The 18,218-nt window shown below is 40.0% G+C and overlaps 1 protein-coding gene across 3 annotated transcripts in view; it reads right to left on the minus strand.

Annotated features, from left to right (window-relative positions):
* Nucleotides 1–18,218, minus strand: part of CSGALNACT1 (chondroitin sulfate N-acetylgalactosaminyltransferase 1) — a 43,869-nt gene that overhangs the window by 14,397 nt on the left and 11,254 nt on the right. For 2 of the 3 annotated variants that reach the window (XM_051789600.1, XM_051789602.1), the window contains 2 exons: nucleotides 3,433–3,689; nucleotides 838–1,759 (listed from right to left, as the gene is read on the minus strand). In XM_051789600.1, the coding sequence (XP_051645560.1) occupies nucleotides 838–1,471 (634 nt within the window). In that variant the 5' untranslated portion in view covers nucleotides 1,472–1,759; nucleotides 3,433–3,689. Of the gene's footprint in view, nucleotides 1–837; nucleotides 1,760–3,432; nucleotides 3,690–14,197; nucleotides 14,344–18,218 lie in introns of all 3 variants that reach the window. The other variant, XM_051789599.1, reaches the window with a different exon arrangement.

An 18,218-nucleotide genomic window follows, 5' to 3' on the forward strand; every position in this document is an offset into this window, starting at 1 on the left:
CAGTCAAAGACCCTTGATGGTGCATAAAGGTGGGCTCTAAACTTAATGAATACTAAGCATTGTATGGCAGGAAACATCTTCCTATCTTCTCACCCTCTCCCATGGAAGAGTTGATGCCAAAGAGTCATACATGCTTGTTCAGCACCTATAATAAACTATAGAAACATATTTTGAAAAGATAAACTGAACAACAAACAGAAAGGAAGAGAATGGAAGCATGTAGTTCCAGGATGCATTCAAATGCTGGCAGCCAGAAGCACTTCCAAGGTCTCTGCCCACCCCCTGGTCCTGGGTCTGAGCAAGAAGAGTTGGACTGGAGTGAAGGAAGTGCCTGGAGCAGAGGGGATCAAGGACCTGCCTCAGTGAGATCTCCACAGTTTAAGCAACTCACATCCTTGCCATGGGAGGCACCTGCCCAGCTGGCAGGTACATCCCAGCATGGTTTCAAGAACCTACTGTCACCAGAGAAACATACAGAGTGGAAAATAATGACTGACCAATGCACAGCAGCAGTAGTTTGTCCTCATCACATGGAAGACGCATTTTGCTATGCTCTGTTCATAAAAGCTTGGTGAAGAAAACAACCCACAGCAAAATCACTAGTGATTTGTGATCAGCACATGAGAGCAATCATTCCATAAAAGGTAGGCATCTTACCCACATCTCTATGTCTGCAGCACAAACATTTGAAGATGAGCAAGGCAAGTTTTTTCTCCTATGCCAAGTTCACCTAGGTCAGATGTGGATTAAAACTTCCATCTCCCTCAGCAACTCAGTCACACCAGAACTCCTCACCAGCACTATGTGGCCCTTTTAACCTGCTATCTGCATACAAACCTTCAACGAAGTCGGAGGCTGTGTATACACGGTGCTTTGCATTGCTGACCCCCTCTGGTTTGTTCAAACTCCCAACTCCTAATTCAATCACCTCTATCAACTCATCTCGCTTGTCCTTCCTTACAGGTTTCTCTTCTGGGTGGCGTGTCAGCCCCGTCTCCAGTTGATACACCTTCTGCAGGGTAAAGCTCTCAAAGGGCACAGCCGCATACTCCGTGGACAGCTTAACACCGCTGTGCACCTCTGCTTTGTCTACTTGGGAACGCAGGAAAGCCAGCAGGTTAGCCTGGGCCTTCTCCGGGTTACTTTGGTCAAGCCAAACGTCCAAGGGGTCTGGGTACTGGCTCTGCATCTTCTTAAACTGCTCGGCTCTGCCCTGGAGCTCAGCCTTCAACTGGGCAATTTGTTTCTTCAAGCTGACAATGTAATTGCGGTGTTGCTCTTCTCGCTCTTGCAGGACAGCTTCATATCCCTCCTTCACAGTCGGACTGTGTACCCTGGGCAAGGCAAGCTGCTGGTTGTCACCCTTGGGTGTACAAGCCAGCATATAAACAATAGACATTGAGCAACAGGCCACTACCAGCAGGCCTACAAGTCGGGGGAGAAATAGAATAAATCCTCGTCGGAGCATCATATCTCAAAAAGCAGAGTCTAACCCCACACACGCAAAAGTTCTTACATCCATGCAGTGCCACAGAGGCCTCTGGACTTGGAGAACTCTTACACAGGTGCATGTATGTGCAGGAACTGACTTGTCAGCTCTCTTGAAATGTGTGCTCTGCCTCTATATTGAGTTCTCTCTGGTGTTTACCCAGCAGGACCAAAAGATAAGCTGTGAAGTAGACAGGACACCTCCTGATCCTCATGGCAACATCTATGTTGCTGCAATGTGATCAGATGGTGGCTGATGGAGCCTGAGGATCTGAAAGACAAATGACAAAGACAGTCATTCAGACAAGCTAGAATTTGGTCATTCAGTTCAGATCATTTAGAGTGTTCTGAGAATTTACCTTGTTTCTCAGCTGCTCTGGCAGATCCCAGAGCTGTGAAGTACTTGGGCCAAGCCCCAAAAGATGCCTAGATCCTTATGTGGGAAACCCCGTATGAATGCCTTTAAAGTTAATAACATGACTTGGCCCACTGCCAATGAAAAACTACTCCAGGCTTCAAAGTCTGCCATGCTTTAGAAATACTAGGAAGTGCCTAGTGGTGAGATGCTGAGTTGTTCAGTTCATCCAAGCAGTGATGGCCCTCCAAGCATTCTCACCTCTTGGAGCATTCAAGTTTTGAAAGGAAGGCAGTCAGTCCCACAGCTACCACAGACATTTTAGCTTCCAGGTATGTTTTTCCAAAACACCAGGAGGTAAATATGGTCCATTTGAACATATGAAGCCTGATCTGGAGCAGAAATTTGATAACCAAAAGACTAGAAGCTGTTACCAAGGCCAATTACTGCAACTAACATTGTTTGACATATCCTACCAGACGCTCCCATAAAAAGCAAATAACTAGGGATAGGATTTTTTTAGGAACATTCAGACCAAGTCTTACTCAAAATCAGGGGAAGCTTTGTTTCTATTCTAGGAGGCTGTTCTCATTGTGCACTATTTTAACTTTTCAAGGCCCTCCTGTTTCTCATAACATTATAAAAAGTTAGGCAACAATGTACAGTACTACTGTTTTTTTCCATGTATACTCTGCCCAGGACTACAGACCACAGAGAAGGTTTAGGGAAAGATGGTTTAGGTATTTTTTAAAATAAAAGAACTTAAAACTGGGAACATTATTATTTTTAATAAAACTTCCTCTAGTATAGGTAGAAACAGGAAAGAAAAATTAGATAGTTGAATATGAATATTGATCTAGCTTTAAACTACATTAAAACAATTGTGCTGAGAACATTAACAGTGGGATTTTCAAAATCCCTCAGTTTTGGCCCAAACCCATGCTGGTGCAAGGAACTTCATCATTTACTCAGCTGACTGTATACTTAGGGCAAGTCTGAGTAACATCCTAGATGACACGGTGACGCTGCATTGTTAGACTCAAACGCAATCAAATTAACTCCTGAATGCTCTCGCCTCGGATGCATGCATGACATCATGACACTCTTTTGACAACAGAGATTCATAGACCTTTCAGGCATACATCCTTTATGGCAGACCCTTAAGTAAAAACAGTTTAACTAAGAATAAGACTTTCAGTGTTATTTTCAGTTATTTCTAGTCCTGAGTCAAAGTCTTACATAGGACTTTTTATCAACTGCCATGTGACTTCCCCTCCTCTGTCTTGGTTGATTATTACTCTAAATACAGCACTTATGCAGAGATATTTCTGATGTTTGAACTGTTATCATTATTTTATCAGTTTGCAGAGCTTCTGGAAAAAAACCCAACTTTTAGAGTAGAAAGTGAGGGGGCTAGACTGAGCTATAAAAATAGTACTGTGTTTTTCTCAGAGTAACGTTGAACGGCTATTATAGCATTTATATGATTCTCGAGAAAATGTCAGTGTTTCCAAACGAAGAATTGCTGATTTTGAAGAAAATATTCAAGCAGTAGGAAAAAAAGGACAGGCTGAAGTTGGTGCTCTTACCTTTTTGATGTGATCTTGTCTTTGGAGCATCTTTATCTGCCACAGCTTCTTCTCAGCTTGCCAAAATTGTCCCTTGTTTATCTCCCTTCTTATGCCCTTCCCAGAAAATGCGTGTACTATGAAAAGCGCTGTCAACCTCGGAACACCTCTTCATTGCTTTCACATTTGTCAGCTGCCTACATCCTCAGTCTGTCTCCTGTGTGGTGAAAGGCTGTAGTGGAGACGCTTCCTATGGATGCACTATAAAAGCTGGCCTCCTGCAATGTAAAGAAGCTTGTCAAAGCAGGGAAAATTAATCTGGGCATTTCTAACTGTACAACATATCTGGCTAGAAGACTGCAAGAAGGTAGTGTGCAGGGAGACAGGGTCAGGAAGTGGTGAGATGTAGTACATAAAACACTGCTGTGCTTGTATGCTTCACTTCACACAATTAGTCCATTGACTGAATTGGCAGAAGCTGAACATCACTGAAAGGATTAGTTGTGCTAACATGGTATAAACTGAAATTACATCTCAATGGCTTAGATAAACATACTATTTCATTCCTATAAGCAGTAACATATTCCAGTTTTGGGTAAAGAGCTCTTCAAATGTTAACCTTAAAATATATGTTTGTGTAGACAGCTATCTTCACTAAAATATAGTATGTCTCTCTTCAGGGTACTCTTTCTTTTCTATATAGTTTTCTGGTTTGTAATCTCACCCATCAAAGATGCATCTTTATAAACACTTCAGGACAGTAAATTAACAGAGCTATTTTGTCCGTTGAACCACCATTCTCCTAATAAAAAATTGAGGCCATGGATTTTCACCCTCTTCACAGGGATTTTACCGTCATGACTGGAGGCATCCTGATAACAAGCATTCATTGCTTGCTTTCTCTTGCTGGTTCTGTCTTATTGAATTTTACTGGTAGCTTCAGTGGCATTGCCTTACAGTGACTGACATTTAACTATACAGTTGTTACTGTACTACTATCTCATGGACATGCTTGTGAAAGCAGTCCCAACCCATGTCAGTGCCAAAAAAAGCAGATTACTTTAAGTCAACACTGAAGGTGGTCACAGCTAAGGCATCTCAGCTGCACGGACAAGTACCAGAAAGCCAGGGATGGTGACTCCTCCTAACAACTGTTCTGTTGATTTCACCAGACCAACAGTTTCACACCGAGAGAGAGCCTGAGATGAAGAGAAGACAAACTGAAATGTCTGTTTTTTTCCAGGAACTGACAAAAACACCTCTGTATTTCACAGCAGTCAGCTGCATCAAGTAGTCTCCTTGCAAAAAGAAGTTGTAATGAATATACAGTGACTGGTCTGACAGCTGAGGAAAAGGACAGTAATTCTAAAAAAAGTATTGTTTTGCAAAAACATCTTCAACCTCAGCTCAACCTGTTAGCCCAGCCAGAGGTCAGCCCAGCTCACAGAGGTGCTCTTTGCTTGCTCTCCAGGAGCCTGAGCCTGAAAAATTATCTAAACACTGAAACAGATTCTGTCGTCACTGTAAGCACTGTGTAAACAGCTCTGCACAGTGGAGGGTGATGCACCCAATCACAGAGAGAGGAAAAAACTTCAGAAAGTTGATTGGTTTGAAATTTTGGATGGTATGCACCCATCACTGTTTCTCATCAACATCTGTATTTTTAATGGACTGTAGAGTTACAGGAAATTTATCTCTGTACAGAAATGACAATGTATTTCAAGTCTCAACTTTTGACTCTCAAAAATGACACGAGAATTTGTGCAGAAGAGAGGGACTCAAAATATCTCTGTATGTGTCTCCCCTCTGGGCTTCACAATTTCCATGCTCTTCAGGTTGAGGACAGAAATTAATGGTAAAAGCATTGGCATAGTGAGTGCATTTGCATAGGCAGTGATCTCTCAGCACATATGGCATGGGTAATGCCAAATAGTTCCACTTTTGCAAGCACTTTCTGCCACAGCTTCTTATTGTAGGTGTAACTCAGACTGGCAACTCCCATTTTAGCTCATAAATCTTTTTGAAATGCCTTTTTTTTTTTCTTTCCAATAGAGGCAGGAAATGGCAGAAGCTGCGATTAGGTTTTGTGTAGGTATTTGAAACATCTTCATTGAATAGCAGCACACGTCACAGGGAGATTTCACTAGAAGCATATTAATCTCTGAAATGAGCTGCAGGGAGGAGGAAACAGATGTTTCACCCAGACTTTAAGTGCCTTACAAAAATAGAGAAAGACATTCTTCAGCCACTTGGCATTTGCCTTGAACTTTTTAATTATAAGGACTGTGCATACCACTGCAGACAAATTAGTCTGCTTTAAATGTTAGGAACAAGATTTTTGCTCCCTCAGCTCCTTGACAGAAATTCAAGCCACTCAGCAGAATGGAACATGTCACAGGGATTAAAATCTAGTTTTACACAATTTAAGGTGCATATGCACTTTATGCAAAAATAAATTATATTTCTCCTTAATGCCAAATCATGATTTCTCAACTGCTTCTCAGCCCCATTCATCTGCCCAGGGCTGAATTAAACAAAAGGCTGAATAAAGAAAAAAACCTGTCTGATAAACTGACTGGGTGCACCTTCATAACCTTCCTATATTGTCCCATTAAAAATGCTATCACTGCTCCCTGCTCGGTTGACACTAACACATCCCAAACCAACCACTTAAAATCTTAACATCTAGTTTGCAATTTTCAATCCAAATAAAGGATTGTTAAGAACTAGTATCCAGAATGAAAATGCTAAATGCCAAATACTTGAAGACAGTAAACAACTTACCATAAAACTCTTCATTTCCTAATCTTTGATTCCAGAGTCATTTTCAACAGAAAATCTTACTTATATTGTCACCGATGCTCTCGAAGAGAAAAGTCTCATTATCTAACCCTGCCCACAGAAAGACAATTATACTGTTCCCCTCTACAATGAACAATTACAGTCTGATCATCTTGTAAATAGGTTATAACATACATCTGTTAGAAGCTGACTTCAAAACAAAACAAGAAACCCTCAAAAGCATTAACATTCCTGGAAATACTATGTCTTCTTGTCAGGGAACTGAGAAGTAGCTGCTTCATTCAAGAAGTAGGTTACGTTCAATATACTGCTATAGGCTTCTCACTCTGAAAGTTACAAAACCAATGCAGAAGTCATAACTTTTGCCTTTGTTAGTACTCTGGACCCCACTGCTGCTAATTTAATTGAATTCCTCTTGCCAAGGTAAAGCAGTAACATTATTTAACAGGACTAACTGCCATGCCACTTCAGCTGAGTTCTGAGGTCCATGTCTGCTTGAGTTGGACCATCCACTTACACATGGTCTCAATGCTCATGTCTTTCCCAAAGACAGTCTAGAACAGAAATCAAGGCACTCTGAAAGCCTTCTGCTGGTATATGCAGTAAACATGCCAGCGTTGTTGCAACTTTTACAGTAGCCATTATTACTATTACAATAGACATCCAGTAATAATTATTTCTTCTACAGTATCCTTACTTCTGTTCTAAATAGAGCACTTAAAAGGCATATTGAAGTCCATTTGTCCTGCCAGTACATACACATTCTGTGTGTGGGTTTTTCAATGTGGATACACAAACAAGAATGAAAGCACCATTGCTTTCCACTCTCCACTGTTAATCAAAGTAAAAAACCCACACAAGTTAAACAATTAACTTCTAGTTGCATCTGAAAAGAACCAATTTAACACCTACAATTATCTCCACACTCCAATGATACCATTTTTTCTAATAAAAAACCCCAATACTTTATGTTACTGCAACAACACTCCCTGAACTGCTTTCTCTCTCCCAGAACAATGTTATCCGTGAAAGACTTGGCAGTTTCCACAGATCAATAACCAGCAATTGCAGAGGTCTGTATTAGGAATGTTATTTTTTGTGTAAGATACCCAGATTTCCACTTTACTGCTATAATACGCTACCCCTCTCTGCTAAACACATCCTCAGTACAACTTTTAGCTGGGGGTACTATAGGGCACTTCCAAAAGCCTTTACAAGACTTTCTGTGAGTTTCCACCACTCTGTGTATCCGTCAGTAGGCCATGGGACAGATGCATACCTTGTCAAGCTCCTAAGAGAAAATGCAGAGAAGACACGACAAGCATGCACTGCTGCTTCAGAGATGCTCTGACTCACAAAGACCATCTCCATGCTACTTCAGTACAGAAATTACAATGCTTTTTCTCTGAAGGTCTTTTAGTATTTCCTGATTAAAATAAATAATAGGGTAAATTTTGCTTATCCATTTAATTCTGAACTTGGGAAAAAGTACTGTTATTTCACTTTGAAATGTTTATTTATCCTCCCTCAGCGATTTACACAAGCGAAAGAAAACCACCTGCCACCACAGGAAAAAGCAGTCATTCCTTTTAAGAATGAAAATGACCACAGTTTCACAAAAGAAACTCAGATCAGCATGAGAAAGACCTGTAAAAATGAAGGGATCTACACCTATGTATGCACACACTGTGAATGCTTGTGGATTTAGACCCATCTCTTCATGACTGTTACTTAAAATATTTTCTTGTACAAAGTGCATACTACTATCGCTTTATGCCAGGAGCCCTAAGGATTCTGCCAGATGTACATCCCAGTACCACAGCCAGACTTCCAATGAAATCTGAAGCCCAGTATATGCGCACTCATGATGGTCATGAATCAGTGAAGGTTTAGCACCTATCTAACTAAGCAAGAGAGTTGTTTATCCATTGCTAAAAATGAACTACTATGCATGACTAAGTTATGTTCAGAAACAGGAAAGCCTAGCTAGGCTGAGCTGCAGGGCGGAAAGCAGTTTGTGTGTGTCACAGTATTTATCTAGGACTGCTTTAGTCCAGGCTATAAAAGCACTCATATGTTTAGCTGCCATCAGTCCAACCCTTCAGCTCCTACTGCACAAAGCCTTCTGCTTTGAGAAAAGCCAACAGGTGACGAAGTACAGTAACAGTGAATTAAGGTATCTATCCTATCAAAGTCCTTGTAAGGTAAAAGTAGAGTTTTACGATGTCTGAACAATCCAGCCTGACCTGGAGATTATATCTTCCTCTCCTTGCCAGAAATCCCTGGTACAGCTAGAATGCCCTGTACCAAGCTAGATATGGACTTGAACTCCAGCAGAATTGGCAGCAGAAGAGGTTTCCTCCCTCCTGAGTCCAGCATGTGGGAACTGAGAAGAGACATCTGGCTCCCACAAGTCTAATGTTATATTCTTATGGTAATGCAGAGCCCTACATTTTGAGCTATTTGTACCTGAAATTAAATTTACTGGGTAGTGTGGTACCAATACAGTGCTTCAAATAAAATAATTAAGAGTAAGGGTGACAACAGAAAAAACATCTTGGTAGTCAAGGTATTAAGGTTAGGTAGGTTATCTAGGCTGAGCAAGAATTATCAGGATAGGGACTAATTTTACTGTTCAGCTATGGTTTACATTACAGAAGAAAATCAACTTCCTAACTGCTAACTAATAACCAGGATGTCAGAAAACAACTGCAGCCTGGTTCAGTATTAGACAACTTACCCAAGCTCCACACACAGCTCTAAAATATGCAACATTAACAGCTCATGTACCAACAAGGTACAACAGGCTCTGCTTATCTGCATTTTCCTATCAGTCTGGTCCATTCTGATCGACAGGAAGAAGCCAGGCTCCTAACTCAGCCCCCATTTCCTTCCTGCTCCAGGTTAGTGCTTACTGTGAAACAAGACGTGCCACAAAGTCCCGTTTAGTTCATCACCACTGTTTTGATATGTGATTTTTGTCAAAGACAAACATTTTCTTGATATACCAGGAAAGAGTCGCCCAGCAATTCTTTGAAAAGCCCACTCTCTTTCAGTTGTTTCAGTGAAACATTTTTTCTCTTTCTAGTAAAAGTTTCCAAATTTTTTTTCCTTTTTTATTTCTTTTTTTTTTATTTTGGGCTTACACAATACTTGAATCTCTCCAACTTCACCTTCATCATTAAACTAGTCAATTCTTTATTATGGGAACTTGAAAAGATAAATCATAGCAAAGTCTCTGCAGAAAAGGTCTAGGCAGAGAGGAAAAGAAAGGAAGGTTTTCTATGTTTACTATTGTAGGGTCTTCTATCTACTTGGCCATTAAATTCTTCTTCCAAAAAGGAATTGAAAAACCCCCTGAGGACAATCAAAAAATGAAGAACTATCCTTCAAAATACAGCTATCTACAGTTGACCTATTCAGGCCAATTGATTTTAACAGAATAAAGATATTTATCTTTGTATGATACTTTATCACTTATATGGATTTATTTTTAAATAAAATATTTCAATAGGTTGAGAATGCCTACTTTGTTTTAACTTAACAAATCATAGTGCTTCAAGTTTCCACTTCAGGACAGGTTTTGTGGGTTTCTTTGAAGATGGCAGACTGCACACAGGCCCACAGAAAACTGCTTTTGGTCAAATGGCTATAAGAAAAATTATTCTTTTAATTTTATGAAAAATGTCATCACATTTCTATATCCTTTAGTTAAGTAAACCAAGCCACATTTTCAAGTGTTAGTGAGATACCTGCTCAAAGTTACTTCAGTTTCTGAGTTTTCATCTCTGATACTCAAATCATATTGGAAATGGGATCTATGCTTTTAATTTCTTTATGAGATACTTCAATTCAAACAATCAGTCTGATATACTACTTTACACCTGTTTGATATGCTAAATTACAGCCATAAATGTAATTTCTCATTGGTCATCATGAAATTTCAGTTCCCTCATTGACTCTATTGGTTTCAGGGTTAAAAACTGTAGTTTATTAAGGAGATTTTAATTGCAGTTACTACATAGTTGACAACAGCTCTTAAAAAACCAGCCATTCAGCTAGAAACACATTAAATGTTAACAGTTCATGCAAGAAGCATCCTGGTTCTCTAACACAGAGATGATTGATAAGTAAAGCCAGTTTCCCTTGCCAGTAAAAGCTATCTATTTTTTCCCCTTTTGTTACATGAGAGAAGTACACCCTGCAGTCAGGACAGCATTTCCTGAAAAGTTCCAAAGAGCCTATTCCTTGAAACAACTTCAGGCTTCAATCAGAAGTAAAACACATTTCATGCAAAGTTGTGAAACACACAATATGAACTTGCTCTATAACATTTTTCCTCATTGTACTACAAAGGTATCTGGCTTGGTTTGATTTACCAAGTCATATATCAAAGTTGACACAAACTAAACCATTTTTTTTAAAGGGTAGTTATTTTTTTCTTTAAGAAAACGGTTTCCTGAAATTAGGTATAAAGCTTTTCAGAAAACAGCAATAGGAAAAAAATTTATAATCTCACAGCCTACAAGAATATTTGAAGAAATTTCCTTATGAGATGAAGTTTCATGCTACTGCATCTTTGTTTCTCTACATATGGAAACCTGCTTGCAAATGATACTATTATTTTTTATTGCAACAAAGATTGGCTAGAAAGTGTGCTGGCACAACTACATAAGCTACTGAAATAAAAAGAATCAGTTGCTGCTGTGCCTGTATGAATTTCTCCCTTCCCCTCCTTTTAATACAGATTTCTGTAGAATATTAAAATCATACTATTTTCAACAAGAACCGGTAGCAGTTAAACTCAGAGGAAGATATTCCTGCCCTCAAGCCAGTGCCTATTTTCTAATCTGTAGGAAAGGAAATGTGGCTGTTTTCTGTAGTCTCTTACAAGTGTACATTGTCCTATTAATTTCTCTGAAGGGTTTAGTGTAATCATGCAACACATTCTGGATTACAGGTCTAAAAATGTAAATTCCTTACAGTGATAACCAACTTCTCCTATTGATTTCATTGTTAATAACCTGTAACACTCAGCTGAGGAGTAGATATAGAGTTATAGAACCATTTTAATCATAGAATGGTTTGGGTTTAGAAGGGACCTTAAAGATCACCTAGTTCAACCCCCTGCCACAGGCAGAGACACCTTCCACTAGACTAGGTTGCTCAAAGCCCCATCCAACCCAGCCTTGAACACTGTAGTGGATGGGGCAGCCACAAGTTCTCTGGGCAATCTGTTCCAGTGCCTCACCACCCTCACGGGGAAGAATTTCTTCCTAACATCTAATCTAAATCTACTCTCTTTCAGTTTAAAGCCATTCCTCTTTGTCCTATCCTTACAGGCCCTTTGTAAAAAGTCTCTCTCCAGCTCTCTTGTAGGCTCCCCTTAGGTACGAGAAGGTGCTATAAAGTCTCCCTGGAACCTTCTCTTCTCCAGGTTGAACAATACCAACTCTCTCAGCCCATCTTCATAGGAGAGGTGTTCCAGCTCTAATGAAATACCTGAAGGATCCTATATTTCTTTTATCATTCAATCTCCACTACTTCCTTTCCTTATATAGTTCTATTATCACAGAACAAGGGTTCCACAAGGCCTATTAGAGATGGCAATGAAATGTCTCACTACAAATGTCCCTAAAACAATAATCATTCTCCTATTGACGTGAAAGCCTCTCCTTTTCCAAGCTGCAGTCAGTGTACAGGAAGTTTTTCAGGACTGTCACCTATAAGAACAAATGCCAAGAGAATTTATCAGTTTCTTGTCTAAAACAGGAGGAAAGCATCAGTTCATGGAAGATGTTAGTTGGAAAACAGCAGCTGAAAAATCCTACAGGAAAGAATGAAATATGAACAAATTGGTGTCAGCATGTGGATGTGGAGCAAGTGAGAAAAAGCGAGTCATATCTGATTTAAACAAAACTCACACAGAGGAATAACTTTTAAGCACTAGGTGAGAAGGACTGTGGTAATTTAATTCTCTCCTCTGGTACATACCCTTGACAATGAACTTGGCTTGACTTTGCATTGAAAGCATGACAAAAACCTCAGTGAAACTGGAGAAGCTGAGGGAAATCCCTGTGTTTTTAAAGGAAAATATAGATAAGAGAAGCTGCTCAATAGAGCAGATGAAATCAGCCATCTATTCAATGGTTTATATTGCAACTCATAGAGGATACCAAATGTTTTGGAAGGTGCAAAAAAAATTGTAGAGCAGAGAAATACTACTAACTTTTGTGATTTTGATGATCCGCCTATTCCCTAAGCATACATTTTTATTTTGTAACAGATATGCACAACAAACAATTCTCCTGTTTGGGAACTGTTACTTTTCTTCATTGTTCCTCTGGATTTTTACCATGGTTTTGACCATTGCTTCAAAATTGGTGTTTTTCCATCTCCTTGCCAGAAAAGCCACATGCTTCTACCTGTTTAGGTACTTCTTTTAACTCCTTCTGAAAGGGAACAGCCATTTCCAATAGGTACTCCTCTTAATTAGTACTTCATCTGATTCTATTAAGTTGCAGTCAAAAAGGACAAACACATGTGTATTATATGTAAATAACTGAAAAATGCAAAGAACGTAATTATCCTATAGACAATCATAGGCAGAACTCTCCCTTGTTTACTTTAGGAGAAATGCATGCTGAAAGATCTACTCACATTACCTAGAGATCTCAGGCCCCTGCTGAATTATCTCCTAGACTTCATCTACCCACAGCAAGAATCAGATTCCTGCTGGGACCCCAGGGAATTTACCTGTCTAACTTAACCACCTCGTCTGTCAGATGCCAGTGGGTGGCTGGAGCAAATTATCTATGCCCCAGACCTCCTGTTCTGCATGACTATTTGCTGAAGAGCTCTCAATCACACCATGCCAACTAACTTATTTTACATAATTACAGTGTCTTCATTACTGCAGAAACTACAACTCAACAGAGGTAACATGCCAGGAAGTGAGAACCCTCCTGATAACTGACTTGCTCCCTGTAAGACTAATCCAGTGTCCTACTGTTTATTCATTTTATTAGTGATTTCAGTCACTTTTACAGGATTACTGGATATCAGGCAACCTGTGCAGTGCAATAGTTCAATGTATCTCCAGCAAGTCCAACATATCCAAGATGCACTCAGCAGAAAATGGAAAAAATATAATGAAAACCAGATGTTCCTGACCTCCCCTTTGGTTTTATATATGCGCTTCTGCTTTATCTCAGGTATTCTACCTCAAAAATGTACAGTTGACTGGAAATATTAAAAAAAAAAAAGGCAAGAACCAAGCACCAAGCACCAATCTGAGTTAACAAGTTGCTTGCCAGCTGAGGAGTCATGCATACATCCATTATTACAAGTCTAAAAATAGCAATCTTTTGAGAAGTTGTTAAAACAGCAAAATGTGGCATGTGGATATAAAAGTAATACATAGATAAAAGAAAAAGATGGTGAGAATCTATTGCAAACAAATGGTTAAACAAATAAAGCCATTTCACCCCAGCTTCAAGTAGCAAACATTACCATCATTATCAGTGATGTCAGAGCCAACTGCTCTACATGGGGCCTTGCTGCATTCCCTTCAGAATGTCCAGGCTCCCAGGCAGTGGGGTCTATTCCAGAGGAAAGCTACACAGATTCCTAGCAGTCCCTGAACACTCTTTAGGTGTTCTTTCTACCCATTTGTATCACCACCAAATAAGCCTCTGCAGAACAATGATGTTCCTTGCTGTTCAGCACTTTGCACAGTGGAAGTCAGGTCCATTGGGGCCTCAAGGAATCTGTTGTGACAGCAAGACATCAAATACCAGATGTGGCCCATAGCTTCTTCATTCTCCCTAAGAGATGCACAGGTCATTTCAGAGGCTCTGGCAGAACCAGCTTGGCTGCTCTACTGAAACAACATATTAGTGCTGGCAATAAGCCTGGAAACTTTAAATGTGGTACAAACTATGACTTCAGCCCAGAGGAAGAAGGGGAAGAAAATGGTAAATACCTTGAAATTAGAACTCCGGGATTTCATCCAGCCTTCAAAAGTAGGAGCCTAAAACTAAATACTGTGCACATATTGCAGCTACACAGTGAGGTTCCTCAGCTGTTGGTAGATCTGGAATTTCACACCAATCTGTCACACAGGAGCATCTAGAAGGAATTTGAGGAGCAAATGTGAGGCAAATGCCTTAGTTGTGATCTCACAGCATCATTTTGCATTCCCTTCTTTTAAGAAGCACATGACCTCAGGATCACTATTTTGATGTGTGCACCATTTGCTGGGTGGAGGCTCTGCTCACTCCTTCTTGACATGCAGAGGAGACGCCCCATGAAATTCACTCCCTCCAAGCACTTTCTCCTTTATAAGCAGGAAACTGTGTTTTAAGGAGGATAGGTACAGACATAATCCATAGGCTGAAGCTACAGAATGGGCCCTTCCTGTACATTAGCACAGGAAGAAAAGGATTCACAGTTTGAAGGGAACAAGAGGAGCAGCTGAAAAGCAGCTTCCTCAGATGCTGAACTGTGTATGGGGATCCCTCTAGCTATGGGTCCCTAGTACCCAGCCAAAGAGGGCAAAAGGAAAGACAACTAACTGTAACGAGTGAGAAGACTTTCTTTTAGACAGACTCCTTTTCCAAAGTAATTCAATCTAAGAGTCTTTTTCTGAGTACACACTGCACTAGAAGCTCATGCAATAGCGTGTTTGTTAGCAGCACATTTTATGGCTTGCAAAATGTAAAATTCAACTGCTCATGCTCCAAAACACTGGCAAAACACAGCCATCCCTCAGCCCAAATCCACACTTTGGCATAACACTGCAAAATGCAGGCTATATTCATTACACAGGTTAGTTCTCAGGCTTGATCCATCTCAGTCTGCAAAGCTGACAAAAAAATTCACAAAATTACCGTAAAATGCTTCCACCACACCTACAGAAGACAGCTCAGCTTGAAAAGTTTGAAAACTTTCTACACCAAGAGTGTGTGATTTTGAAGACCCCATCATGCCCATTTCCTGGTGTTACAAACACCTGATCAATCTCAGCTGGAAAACACTGCCTCCATCATGGGGAACACTGAGAAAGCTCTCTAAAGGACACACCACTTTTTTCACCTGTGTAGCAATGAGGTAACTAGAAAAGGTTTCTCACAAAACTAAAACACTTCACAGTCAGACTACTTGAAACAATGGGCTTGCTAAAAGTGCACTGTGTAAAGCAGAGCTCGACTTTGCATTTCATTAAAGAGGGATATGGAAACATGTAAAAAAAAAAGTAATACCACAAAAAGGATATGAGTGGGATTGTGATTGAATTTTTTTTCCTTTGAAAAAGGGCTGTTCTCCGAGGAACTAAGGTAATGATGGCACCATACTGAAGGAGGAACATTTGTAACGGGTAGTACTAGTTCTACTGTAACCAAAAACCACCAAGACACACCTGTGCTGTAGATAAAATACATTGTAGTCAAAGAAATATAACATCAAGAACACTGACAATACAGTTTATTAATTCTTGTCTGATAACATGAGGAAATCACACAGATTACTTCATTAATGACTGATAAGTGAGAAAGAATGATACAAATTGTAATTTCCTACTGAAAACAAGTCAGCTGTAGTGATGGAAAGCAATCCTTTTCACACCTCTGATTTTATGCCTCCAACGTAGATTTCAAAGGCATAGCAGACACAACATGAAAATTACTCTCACAACCTTACAGCTGGATACATTTAGTTACCTTTTGCTACTTCCCCCACCCCCCCATAAACATGTGCTTTCTCTGTAACTTTACCCATTTATTCTGGAATACCATCTCTATCAGGCATCAGGACACTTCGGGCTTGTCTTATTTCTCAAATCACTTGGAAGAAAAAAAATGCAAAGAGTGTCTATATACGACCTAAATGGAAAAATTAAATTATTACCAATGTCATAATGATTTATTGTGGAAGTTCTAGTTTCATTCTAAAAAATAAAATAAAATAAAATTGAGGTTCCTTTCAAGGCATAGAACAACATTAACTGCTGAATGTCAATCTATTTTTTCTAGCACTCATTATTTGTAAAGTATTGTGTTGGTCCAAAACGTCAGCACAGTAGTAGTAACTGCTATTAACGAACAATGCAAGTAGACCTTCTGACAAGATGCCATAGCCAGGAGCCATTATTTAGACTAGTCCATGTTCTGTCTTCATTAAAAATTACAATAATGATTTTTTTTTTCTCCTTAGTTCATCTATGCAACACCAAAATGTCAAATCACTCTGATTAGCTTGACATTGTAATTGAACACCCGAAAGGAGCTTCAAAAAACACTAACTTGATTTGTGCTTTCACATCATGTGCACAAGGGTCACTAAAGAACAGAAGCACAAACTTTAAAATTCATTATCCAGCCTATGCCATTTAAGCTCAGCAATCAAATTACAAACTTTGTGTATGCAAGAGGGGAGATCGCTTGCCAAGATGACATTTATACTCAAAGTAAACAAGCAGCACAGCCTAGATTTCCTAATGCATGAGGCTGTTTGCAGGCTCTGACTGCTGATGCTCCATGCTCAGACCACAGGCACGCAAAGAAGCAATATGCTTCTGAAAACACATGCTCTAACCTGAAACCTTCATTCTAGAAAACAGAAAGGACTGGGTTAAATTCTAGATTGTGCTATCCTCGAGTATTCCTCCACTCTCCTCCATTAGCACTGATATACCCTAGCTGGGGCTCACAACTCACTTTGCTATGCTAACAGGATGGAACACTGTGCTTGGAAGGAAGAACTGAGGAGTAAACAAATGGGAGACAAAAGATGAGGACATTTGTGGAACCACTTGGAATCAGCTGTTGCTAAAATTACCTTGCAATGTGAGGAAATTGGCTGTATGTTCACAGCTATGAAGAGCCACAAAACCTCAACATGGTTTGAAGTGGTTTTGCTGAAGGGAAGAAGCGGTAGCAGCTGGCTTGGATTCTGAATGTGTTTGGGAAAAAAACACAAACAAGAAAACTCCCCACATGTTAAAGATGTACATATCTGCAGAGAACATCTTCTCATGAAGGAGTGATGAGTGGATGGGGTGCCTTACTCAGGTTACTCTCTTACTTTCCCTGTGCAGCCTCTACGAGCAAGGGACTCTCAGCTTTTGTTCTTTGCAAAGGCAGACTGGGTTGGGAAGCTCTAAACACTCCTCTTTCCACCAAGTATATTTATCTAAGCAAGTCCAAATGGGCCTGAATCCAGCTACAACAAACTTTCTGGGCACTTCTGACTGTTATGAAATGGAGTGACTCAGCTGAGCTACATCTGAAAGAGAACACATTTTATTTGTTCATTTGAACTTAATAAGCCAGGGGAGGAAAAAAAAAAACAACCAAGTGTCAGAAAAGACACATCCCCACATATCTTCATCTTATAAAGCTTAGCCTTTCTCTCTGATCTTATGCAGGTGTTGCTACCTGGCCTTCTGTCTCCCCATACACCTTTAACTGCCTGGCTCCCTTCCCAGAGCAACAGCTCTGTGCTTCAGACACTCTTAGTCACCTGTCCAGTGATGCAGTTGAATCAAAGGTATCACTACTTATTTGCCAACAGCATTTCCCCACTTATGTTCCCATTGCCATGGTGAGCAGCAACAGAGCCTGAAATATAAGGTCAAAACATAGCCTAGATATCTCCCACAAGCCATATGGAAGAATCATTTTTTGAGGAAATTTCTGGCATGGATTTGCACTTGCTCTCTGACAAAACACACCTCAACTCAGCACTCTAGACTCCTAACTGAGCTCCTGGGACATCAGGGAACAGTAAACATCCCTAAAAAGCTTTAACCCAGATTTCTCTCCAGGAGCTGGAAAGGAACTTCCCAGTTCCTTATAGGTTATCCTCTTGGGTTTCTGTCAGCCTCATTATGTTTCCTTCCATGGTGTGGAAGTCCAAGTTCTCTGCCACATACCTTCACTGCTTTGCCAAGCACCCCAACACCACTTCATAGGAATAGAGAATTATTTTCCCTCTTTCAGGAA

This window comes from Manacus candei, unplaced genomic scaffold (genome assembly GCF_025592945.1).
Source record: "Manacus candei isolate 608988 ecotype Guabito, Panama unplaced genomic scaffold, ASM2559294v1 h1tg000028l, whole genome shotgun sequence".
Classification (NCBI taxonomy): Eukaryota; Metazoa; Chordata; class Aves; order Passeriformes; family Pipridae; genus Manacus; species Manacus candei.